This window comes from Sinocyclocheilus anshuiensis, unplaced genomic scaffold, assembly GCF_001515605.1.
Source record: "Sinocyclocheilus anshuiensis isolate Anshui unplaced genomic scaffold, SAMN03320099.WGS_v1.1 scaffold1081, whole genome shotgun sequence".
NCBI classification, from domain to species: Eukaryota; Metazoa; Chordata; class Actinopteri; order Cypriniformes; family Cyprinidae; genus Sinocyclocheilus; species Sinocyclocheilus anshuiensis.
In genome coordinates this window covers 22,091-33,863 of record NW_015555831.1, presented here as the reverse complement: position 1 = coordinate 33,863, position 11,773 = coordinate 22,091, and the positions used below count along the sequence as shown (strand labels likewise).

At 36.2% G+C, this 11,773-nt stretch overlaps 2 protein-coding genes across 2 annotated transcripts in view; one reads left to right on the top strand and one right to left on the bottom strand.

Annotated features, from left to right (window-relative positions):
- Positions 1 to 4,364: 4,364 nt before the first annotated feature.
- Positions 4,365 to 7,284, top strand: LOC107675387 (39S ribosomal protein L21, mitochondrial-like; the record flags this gene model as incomplete). The annotated part of the gene is made up of 5 exons (XM_016469698.1): positions 4,365 to 4,461; positions 5,274 to 5,439; positions 6,385 to 6,435; positions 7,081 to 7,122; positions 7,213 to 7,284. Coding segments are annotated over 5 exons (399 nt in total), but the record flags the coding sequence as incomplete, so codon positions are not given.
- Positions 7,285 to 8,727: 1,443 nt separating this feature from the next.
- The window catches only part of LOC107675386 (C-Jun-amino-terminal kinase-interacting protein 1-like), a 16,392-nt gene continuing 13,346 nt past the window's right edge, over positions 8,728 to 11,773 (bottom strand). Inside the window, exons 8-10 of the mRNA XM_016469697.1 lie at positions 11,553 to 11,623; positions 10,799 to 10,897; positions 8,728 to 9,090 (exon numbers count right to left, since the gene is read on the bottom strand). Of these exons, the coding sequence (XP_016325183.1) occupies positions 9,018 to 9,090; positions 10,799 to 10,897; positions 11,553 to 11,623 (243 nt within the window). The 3' untranslated portion in view covers positions 8,728 to 9,017. The remainder of the gene's footprint in view (positions 9,091 to 10,798; positions 10,898 to 11,552; positions 11,624 to 11,773) is intronic.

The window sequence follows — 11,773 nt, the reverse complement described above, 5'->3', positions numbered from 1 at the left end:
CCCCCCCCCCCCCCTCCCCAAATTCTCATTCCCTTAATGCACCTACGATTTTTTTCCTTTTTTCCCCACTTTTTGCAATTTTTCTAGTTCTCATTACCGTAATACACCTGATATGTTTGCGTTTTTTATTTTGTTTGTGTTGTTGTTAATTTGTTCTAAATTGTCCAGGCAAAACACCTGACATCTGGTGTGTAATTAATTATCGTCGTGAATGAATCTCAATGGTCTTAAATTAAGCTTGATTTTCTTTACGCCAGAGTATGTTCTTGACAAGGTTTTGTGAGGTTTACCCATTTAGAGGCTTGAAAGGGTTTGCGCTCTCAATGACTCAAACACTTCAAGGAACTGTTGAAGCTACAGGCTCTGTCCGGGAACTACAAGTACGCATGTGATCGAGCATATAATCTGAACTATAAATGGCAAGACTGCTTTACGACACAAATACCTGCCTATATTATTAAAGGTACATATGCTGTTCAGGTCTGTAACTGAGGTAAGTCACCTACAGAAACGAGCTACAGTAATATAAAGAGCGCTGAACTGTATCCATTTCTGAGTGGTTTACGATGCGGAAAAACGTTTGCTACAAAAAAAGCGGAGCGGTGCTAAAGTTATGGTCTTGGTTGCCAATATGAATACTTTTAGGTTGCCAACTTCATTTCTTAATGGCACTGCTGCAGTCAACAAAGTTGTATTGCTTATGAGGGATGATTTTGCACCCAAAACTCTAGTGCATGAAAATCTCCTTTGGATTTACAAATCGCTTTAGTTTTTTTTTTTGGAAGGTCCATATTTTACCCCCTCCCTCCCAAAGAGAAAAAGCTATTTTCATTTTGAGTTGATTTTTAAATCACCTTTTCTGTGTCTATAAAGATAATACTGTTTTGCAATTGAAATATAAATCGGATGCTCTTTATAGGATTTCCTGATCTTTCGGATGTAACTTTTCTGGTGAACCATTTAACTGCGCTGCGAGTTCTGTAATGTACAGCCATCATTACAAACACGCTTGATGCTACCATAGATGTACTTCTTTGAAAAGATCAGCATTTCAGCACTATAATAGGGTTTTGTGGGTGTGTGCGCGTGTGTGTGTTATTATTTTATTTTTTTGATATGGTCAACTGCTGCTATCAAAGATAGTCCCTTCATTTTTTTCTTGCTGTCTCTTTGGAGAAGAGTAGGAGAAGTCTGTGAAAAGACATCCGCACAAAAAGATGAACGCAGTGAAATATGTGTTGTACATTTACTTGATATTTATTATAATTATTTATGACTGCGTTAACTTTATCCAGTCTTACCTCTGCGCATCTGGAACAAACACTGGTGTGTGAATGAATCTACAGAGGTGTTCAGGAGTTTCTGTGTCACAAAAATAAAACATTGATGTATTACAGAACCGTGACTTTCTCCGTCTCGTGTGCATAGCATTCCTGTTTAATACCTGGTTTTTTTTACTAGTCTAAATTCAGGGGAAACCAAAGAAAGAAAACATGTTGAAGATTGCAGGCTTGCCTTCCAATAAGTATAATGTATGGCAAATCCACATCAAGACAAGATATATTAGTAGAAATCCTTCACTCAACAACATATAGATCACAAAATCAAGAAACAAAAGTGTATTTTGTATGGGTACCAGCTCATGTTGGGGTAGAAGGGAATGAAGAAGCAGATATTTTAGATAAGAAGACTTAAGCGGCGATGGCTTCGAGTCGAGGGAAGGTAGCGAACGTCTATGATTTCATATGTGTAGATTATAAACTGCCAGCACCAATCTGTTTGTTGTTTTTAATGTCCATGTGAAGGGTCATTCCTTCAGTTCGGTGTCAGTTTCAGTTCTTCGGAGGAAAAATAAATATTGGTTAAAAGTTCCAATGTGTTTTTTTTTTTTTTTTGGAGGTGGACTTCAATACATTGTTGTGATTGTACAGAATTAATATAGACAGATTTCATATGTCACTGTAACGTTGTGCAGCTTGTTTGGTTCCTGCAGTGACGCGCTTCCGGTGGTCGAGCAGCATCATTTATCCAAGGTAAACACATCTTGTAGTGTGCATGTGTTTTGGGTCCCTTTTGAGATCCCTACATGTATAGCATATTCTTTTTCAGCATTTGCAGGTACATTAGAAAATGATGGATCAAATGTGCCAACAGCACTGTAGCCTATTTCTGCCAAAATGTTTATTTGTGATAGGACCAAGCAAAAAAAAAAATATATATATATATTTATATATATTTATATATAGATATAGATAGATAGATAGATAGATATAGTGTTTTAATATATTTTTTAATATATTAATATTTTTTTGTGCAAACCATTCAATTGTTTGGGGTACGTAAGATTAAAAAATAAATGTATTATATATATATAGGCTATTTATTATCTGGGTTCAAGCGCTTTAAGGCGTTTAAGCACATATGAAAAAAAGACATTACGTATTATTTAGCAAGCCTGTTACCGCCTAATTCAATGATTTAAAAAAAAAATTTTTTTTAGCACATCCAGGTTATTTACCATATAAAAATTAGGATTTTTAACGTTTATGTTGTCTGATCTTCATGAAACTTTGCATGCTTGTTTAGAATCACCCGTTGCATGTGCTCACCTAGTTTCGTGAAGTTTTGAGGTTTCATTTAGGCTTTATAGGGTTTTGGGTATATTTGTACACGCCCCTTTTATAAACGACCCCGTTATAGCTACCGAAAGGGCAAAGTTCAACATTTTTTTTGATAATTATTGATCTAGAGAGTCCAGAGAATTGTACTGCAGTGTTTTTTCAAGACTGAGTGAAAAACCTAGGACTAGTTCACAAAAGAAGTTTTTTTTTTTTAAATATCTTCTCAATTATTTAACAAACGATTTGATTGACAGCAGTGGTTTGTAGAGTTGTTCGGAATGAAGAGGTCTATCAGATGATATAAATATTGTGTGAAAATAAAAATAAAAAAACATGGTATGTTTGTACTTTCTGTACTGGAAGCTCCTGACACCAAGACGAATGCCTTGTGTGTGTAAATAAACACACTTGGCAATAAAGCTCTTTCTGATTCTGAATAAAAAACCTGCAATATACAATCGTTTATGCCCTTGAAAAATGCGATATTGCCCCCTAGTGGCCGATTTCTTTAAAATTTGTCACAGACCTCTAGGGCCATGAGTCAAAGAGGCCCACTGAGTTTCGCTCCGATTGACCTCCGTTAACCTGGTCTAACCGGTGCTCAAACATCATTGGCCAATGGCGGCCATGTTTTTTTTGGGATACGCAAATGTCCATATGGACACCTGTGGCACTTTGGACAAAGACACTGCATAGTAATTTTCATGTTGATTGGACAAATGGTTGCATAGTTATAGCCGTTTTAATGTGTTTATAGCGCCACCAAGTGGCCAAGCTCCTCGATTTTTTTTTTCAGATTGAGCTCTTACATGAGTGTTCCGAGTTGGGTGAAAATATCTCATTCCGTTGAAAAGTTATAGCCGGTTTAGTAAAAGTGGCCCCGCCCCTTTTGAACGTTTTGTCCTCCCTTTGCGACGGTGAGTCGAAAGTTCAACTTTTTTTTGATAATTATTGATATTCACTTTCCAGAGAATCTTTCTGCACTGGTTTGGTTCGCAAAAGTAGATTTTTCAAAAAAATCCAAAAATTTAGAATGCGTTTTGTCCAAGGATTCCAACGACATAAGGCCCTTGAGCCTGCGACTGACGGTTTCGGAGTTATGAGCGTTTTCGTAAGTTTGATCGCTGTAGCGCCCCCGTCAGGCCGATTGGGGCGAGACTTGGTGACGTTGTAGACCGTGTGAGTACTACCATCCCTCCAAGTTTCAAGTCTCTGCGACTTAGGGTTTGGTCTGTTCAGTCAGTTTTAGGTGGAGATTGCTGATCCTTGGCCATTCTAACAATTACAATAGGGTTTCAGGTCTACACGCTTGAGCCCCTAAAAAGATTATCATTTTATCCTGTCCTGTACTGTTGTTTATGGCTGCGTGTTTCTGCCATGGGTAAAAAAAATTTAAAAAATGTAATTTGCGACTTTTCATCTCACAGTTCTGACTTTGTTTGATCCCAATTCAGAATTGCGAGATATAAACTCATAATTTTGAGATGTAAACTCACAATTGTAAAATATAAACACAGAACTGCTAGAAACTACTAAACAAGTTGCACTTACCTTTATTTATTTTTAAATTCAGTTATTGTTAATAGTAGCTCTTTGTTTCGGGCTCGGTCTGTATACCACAAAGAATATTGTCATTTTTCTGACTTGTTGATGAAGTTTAATAGTTGCCATGTTCTTATGTGTCTTGTTAAGCTGTTCTAGTGTTAAGTCATGTTATGTGTCTATTATACTAACCTAGTTTAATGTGCTGTCAGTAATGTACCACAGACGTCACTCTCCAGACCGCCGTGGCCTGAACTGCCTGCATTTGATCCTGAAGAAGAGGAAAGACGGCATCAAGGCAAGTGTTTGGCTGATCTGAGGTCAGCTGTAAAAGTTAAAAATGTGTGAAAAATTAGCTAGAATGATTGTTTTGCTCTTAAATGATGACCTTTCTCAAAAATCATTTATATTCAGAAAAGCAGTGATGATTTTAACGTATCGTAAATATAATGAAATTGGCTCCTAGTTGAATGACTGCACAGTAAAAATCACTTAACAGGCTACCATGAGTCTTTAAAAAAAGCATGCCTTAAATTCTGAAATTGCATTACAAAAAGTCTTAATTATTAATTATGGAATTTGGGGACAGAACGTTTTGAGATGCTTGTAAACCGTAAAAATTTTGCAAAATTATCTTTTCAGAATTGTTAAATTCACCAGGAACGCCCCCTGAAGCATCTGACACACACACAGACACACACACACAGACAAACACACACTCACACAGACACACACACATAAACACACTCACACAGACACACACACACACAGACACAAACACACACTCACAGACACACACACTCACACAGACACTCACACAGACAAACACACACACACTCACACAGACACACACACACAGACACACACTCACACACACACACACACACACACACACACACACACACACACACACACACAGACACACACACACACACACACACACACACACACACACACACAGACAAACACACTCACACAGACACACACACTCACACAGATACACACTCACACAGATACACACACAGACACACACACACACAATTAAATTTTCATTCAGTTTAGCATTAGAAGGTCTTAAAATTATTTTCGGCAAACCTGTCTCTCTCACAGCGGTCGTGCAGAAGGTGAACGGTCTGATTGAGAAGCGAGAGTGCGGACGCTTGTTTGCTGTGGTTCATTTCGCCAGCCGTCAGTGGAAAGTGACCAATGAAGCCCTGATCCTCATCGAAAACCACATTGATGCAGCGTGTGGCGACAGCATAAGAATGGAGAAGGTTTTCTCATCCACTCAAACACTGCATTCAGATACTCATGCAGATTTACATTGATTACTGTACAGCTCATCGGACTGGAGATGCAAAGATTCAAGGCTGTGATTTTTCCGTATAAATACAGATTTCCGTATTTTCTGACCTAGATGGGAGGATCCGTGTACATTTTTTGGGTGGGGATGTGAACGTCGTCATCGTCATCCAAACGTCCAGCTGGGTCCTTAAACAATTTTAAGGCCGTTCCACGATTGAATGGCTTGAAACAATATAAATGGTTGACATGACTGACGTTTATAAAGGTCCTTAGACACCGAGTCCGAAATTTTGAACTCGGTGTGCAAGGACTTATACAGTGCTTTGTGCAGCGAGAAGAAGTGGATCGACTTGTCAGACGCCATTCTGGATTTTGGCGTTCGCTTGTACGGTGGCTCTGAATTGTCAACATGCCTCTCAAAATGCTTGCTACAGATGAGAAAAGCGCAGAAAATCGAACCCGATCCAAATTTTTTTTATGATGGAAGAAAGTTTCAGTGTTGTAAACGTGATTGACACGTGAGATCGTATTTATTTTTTAACGTGCGAAAATTTCGGACTCAGTGTGCGAAGACCTTAAGTCATGTTGGATCTACTAAGGCTCAACTAAATACGTAAATGTACTAAAACTGCAAAGCACTGCATTTTCAAATACTATTATTACATGCGGTTTAATGCCGGCAGCATGGCATGAGCGCGGCCTTCCTTCTTTCCTTCTCTTTTGTCTTTGACTGACACATTCCTGTTACTTGTCATTCATTATTTGGCTGATACTGAGAAATAATTTTACAAATATTGTGCGTAAGAAGTTAATATGCAAAGTAAGGTAAATGCAAAACAAAGGACATTTTACAAGGTACGCAACAAATGCAAGTTGTGTGTAGTAATCAAAGTTTTCATGCTAACGCTTTTTTGCAGGTGTTGGTTGGAGGAAATTATTTCACTCTTATTGGAAAACCACTTCTTGGGTAAGATGCAAATGCAATTCTAGTTTCACAAGTTTGAAACTAATATGAGGTTGATACAGGCATAATCTAAGAAAAAATGAAAGATATAAGATTAACACATGTAAATGTTTTGACCTCAGTTTGAAAAAAAAAATATATATATATATATAATAAACAGCAGTTTGAGGCTGGAGTTCACTGGATAAACTGACTGTAATGAAATTTTGTATATTTTGTCATTTTATTTTCCTAATAAAAAAATATTTTTAATTTTGAGCACGTCTGACGATCACATACTCGCATGATAAGAGAGTTTTCCACCATCTGAATACCCAGAGTGCATTATTTTATGGAAAATAAAACAATAGTTTAAATGCTCTGCATTTCCTTGAGAAACAAACCTAAAATGTGTGCAGAAATACACTTATAATTATTGTCTGAAGAGAATTGTTGTATTGTTAATTGAGAGAAAGTTTCATTGTAAGTACAGTGCTGTGAAATGGTGCTTTGCTCCCATGTGGTTTGAGTTTGTACACGTTTTAGACATTATTCATGGTCTGATGTGATTATGGATTGTGGATTTATATAGATGTGGTAGAATGGACACATGAGTTTGGAGCATCTACATACGGTTGTTCATAAAGAGTCACTTTTATGCACTGATAGGTGCGAGATTCTGGAAGAGACATCGATTCCAAAGAAAGAGAAGTATGTTGAATTATTCATTCTAAAATAGATGTTTAGTCTTTTATTGTTTGACATTTTTCACCAGTGCATTGATTTAACCCCCCCCAACAGTCATTATTCAGCCACAGACCGTATTACGGATCAACACCATTGATGTTTCACCAAAACTGTTTTAACCTGCCGACAACCCGTTGCATTTGCAAGTAGAAACGTGTCATTTCAGGTTTCATGTTTCAGACAATGTAAATACATTTTTCAAATCGTCTTTATCATTTTTGGCTTGAGCAGTGAGTTGCTGCGTATTATTGTGTATAACAATAAATGTGTTTGTCACATACAGATGGAACGAATCCTTGAGTCTGTTGTGCTATAAAGACACAGCATGATCAGATGATCAGTGGTGATGGCAAAATGAAGCAATGAACATCATTCAATAGACCTTCGTCAGGCTGGACGCCATATTGAATGTTATGCATTATCGAAGCAGCTGTGAATTATGCCGATTTTATCAGATAATATTGTCTAACTGGATAACGCAGATTAAGTTTTGGCACTGTTTACACTTGGTGTTAAATTGCAACGGTATCTGGATGTTGTCCACTTGCGCATTAAAATGCATTGAACAAAACTGGCGTTTTGAGCTGATCTTCTGCGTGGCAACTAAAACTTGTTTTTTTCTTCTTTTGCAATTCTTTGTTTTTGTTTGCAAAAAGCACGTTTGAAGATTTCCAATGCAAAAGCCTCTAAAAGTCATCTTGGTCAAAAATGAGACGAGATACTGAGTGAATGCTCTCCACACATAGTATATGTTCATCAAGTACCTTCACTTCAAATGCGCTAAATCCCAGCCTCAACCCATTCAGAAGTATCAGTACTTAGTTACATAGAAACCTAGTAGCCAGAAAAAAAATGCTAATTTTAAATAAAAATGTCAGACGTAGGCTACTTAGATGCTTTTGCATCTGAACTCTTCATTTATTTTTTTCTCAATATGTTCCTTTTCGTTTGCAAAACTTTTATTTTCTTTTGCAATATTTCAGTTCTTTTGCGAATATATGTGGCATTGAGTTGACTCCATATAATCGTGGCACATTATTTTTAACGTAAAGAGCGGGCGCCGTTTAACTTGAATGTGCAGGACTTCCGGTATCATCGCTTCCAGGTAACTGTTACGCTTAGCTGTACAAAAACAGCCCGTTATGCTGCTTGATATATTAAATTGCTTTAGACTGCTTAATATATTATATTGCAAAGTGGTATTTGTTAACATATTATTTTAATGTATTCTTATAAGTTATAATCATAAACACACTGTTCTTCTAGTTAACTTACGGCGTCTTGCACATTCACAGAAAACATAGGTGTGTAGGTATAAAGGTGGTTAATCATAAATTTTAATTATTGTTCCGTTCAGTTACGCAAACCCATTTTAAATGTTAAACTATCTGGTCGGTTACTGTACACAGAAGCTTTGAAAACTCTTGTAGTGAGTGATGGGGTCTTCTGAATTAAATATTGTTTGACCAAGATTATAAATGATTTATTTTAATATCGTGCTGTCAAGTGAAACAACAACACACCCCTGTTGAAAAAAACAGCATATGCTGGTTAGGTATGTTAAGCCTGAAGCACAGCGCAGCAGCAAGAGCAGAGAAACGGATGAAAGCCTCATCCAAAGCATCCAAAATCATCAATATCTGGAAAATAATTTCAGCATTTTATACTGTACAATTTTTCTTTTTTTGTGCATCAGTCTGATGAATTCCAACACAAAACCAGGTCACGTGCGTCACGTTACAAGCCTCAGTCAGTCACTCTTCATTTAATTTGTCAGGTATATCAGTCTTTGATATTATTATTTCTCATATACTTATGTAGCATAGTCGTGATATACACTGCTGTTTTGTAGTCCGAGATTATTCCAGGTAGATGTCTTCTGTTGGACACGAGACCTCCACAAACTCTTTATAGTACAACTGGAAAGCTTTCCTGTTAAAGAAGACAGAGAATATACTAATAAACACTATGTGAGCCAATAAGAAGTAATAAAATGAAAGAGTTGAGTCACAGAAGAATGCAGAATATTACAGATACATGTATTATATTGTAGGACTTCATGAGTAAGGTTTGTAAACAAACGCTAATGTTGGCTTGACAAAGCCTTGTTTGAAAGTTTGAAATAACTTAAAAAAAAACATTTTGAATATTTCACTCAATAAATGCTATTAAAATGTTGTCTTAAACATTGCTAAAAATTTAAGCAAGTTGCTAAAATGTTTTAGCACGTGTAATGTAAATTAGCATGGTGTTACCGTGTTTTAACACATTGCTAGCACGATTTAACACGTTGTTAACAAGATTTAACATTGCTACCATATTTTAACATGTTGCTAACATGATTTGACATGTTGCTAGCATGATTTAACACACAGTGTTAACAATATTTAACACTTTCTAGCATGTTTTAACATGTTGCTAACATTATTTAACACTTAGCAAGATTTAACACGTTGCTAGCATGTTGCTAACATGATTTAACACATTGCTAGCATGATTTAACACATTGTCAGCATGATTTATCATGTATTAACACATTACTAGCATAGTTTAGCGTGTAGCTAACATTATTTCACACATTGCTAGCATGTTTTAACATGTTGCTAGCATTATTTAGCTTTTTGCTAGAATAGTTTAGCATTTTGTTAGCATTATTTCACATTGTTAACATGTTTTAACATTGCTAGAATTATTTAACATGTTGCTAGCATAGATTTAGCATGTTGCTAGCATGATTTAACATGTTGTTAGCATGATTTAGCATGTTGCTAACATTAATTCACACATTGCTTGCATGTTTTAGCATGTTGCTAGCATGTTTTAGCTTGTTGCTAGCATGTTTTAACATGTTGCTAGAATGATTTAACATGCTGCTAGCATAGTTTAGCATTTTGCTAGCATGATTTCACACATTGCTAACATGTTTTAACATGTTACTAGAATGATTTAACATGCTGCTAGCATAGTTTAGCATTTTGCTAGCATGATTTCACACATTGCTAACATGTTTTAACATGTTACTAGAATGATTTAACATGCTGCTAGCATAGTTTAGCATTTTGCTAGCATGTTTTAACATGCTGCTAGCATTGTTTAGCAATGTTGCTAACATTAATTCACACACTGCTAGCATGTTTTAACATGTTGCTAGCATGATTTAGCTTGTTGTTAGCATAGTTTAGCATATGTTGCAATCATGGTTTCACAAATTGCTAACATGTTGCTAGCATGATTTAACGTTGCTAGCATGATTTAACATCTTTTAACATGTTGCTAGCATAGTTTAACATGTTGCTAACATTAATTCACACATTGCTAGCATTGTTTTAGCATGTTGCTAGCATGTTTTAACATGTAGCTTGCATGATTTAACATTATGTACGCGTGTTTTAAAAGAAACGCTGTATGTGTTATTGTACGAAAGTTTTGACCCCCTCAAAGTCCATGGGACTTTTTTGTAGTTTTGATCGTTCGTTTAATGAAATCCGTAAGTCTGAGTCAGACGAGTCTGAAGGTCTGAGCAGAGTTTGTTGTTTGTTGCTTGAAAACTCTAGTAAATTTAGTCTCAGAAGAAGCAGCAGCAGCTGAAATAGCAGATCAGTATCAGCTTTTGTCAAGCAAACATGAAAATCAGACTGACCTGACGGACTCTGCGAGCGGTTTAGTGGAGTTCTCCGACACAAAGACATGACAGGCGAATCTCTCCTCAGCTGGATGTTTGGTGATGAAGCCAAAATACCTGTGCAGATACAGACCTTAAAATACTGACTGTTCACAAAACAGAACCAATGCATTAACTACCGGTCAGAAGTTTGGGATAATTACCATTTTCTTAATGTTTTTAATAGTAGTCTTTTATGCTCACCAGGGCTGGATTTATTTGATCAAAAATACAGTAAAAACAGTAAAATTGTGAAATATTATTACAATTTAAAATAGCTGTATTCTATGTGAATATCTATTAAAATGTAATTTATTTCTGTGATGCGCAGCTGAATTTTCAGCATCATTACTCCAGTCTTCAGTGTCACATGATCTTCAGAAATCATTCTAATATGCTGATTTCTGATTATTATCAATGTTGAAAACAGTTGTGCTGCCCGATATTTTTGTGGAAACTGATACATTTTATTTTTCAGGATTCACAGATGAATAGAAAGTTCACCGAGCAGCATTTATTAGAAATGGAAATCTTTCTTAACGTATAAATGTCTTCAGTCACTTTTAAACAGTTTAATGCATCCTTAATGTCTGAATAAAATAATTTTCTTTCTAAAAAAACAATCTTACTGACCCCAAACCTTTGAAGGGTAGTGTATATGCAAATTAATAATAATAAAACCATCATCATTGTCACTGAAAATTGAAAGGTTGCCAGTAAACGCTTGACTTACTTCTTGTTTCTGGGATGGTAGCCGCAGAATGAGACATTTTTCAAATGGAAAAAGTGACTATATTGGCTGCTCTGTGGAAACACATTCATAAAACAATTAGACTGCAAGTCCTTCAGTTCACTAATCAGGGTTCCCACAGTGAATCTCCAGTTTCCACTTTTCTACACGGTAAAAAAAAATTACGTAAAATTTACGGTAAAAAACTGGCAGCTGTGGTTGCC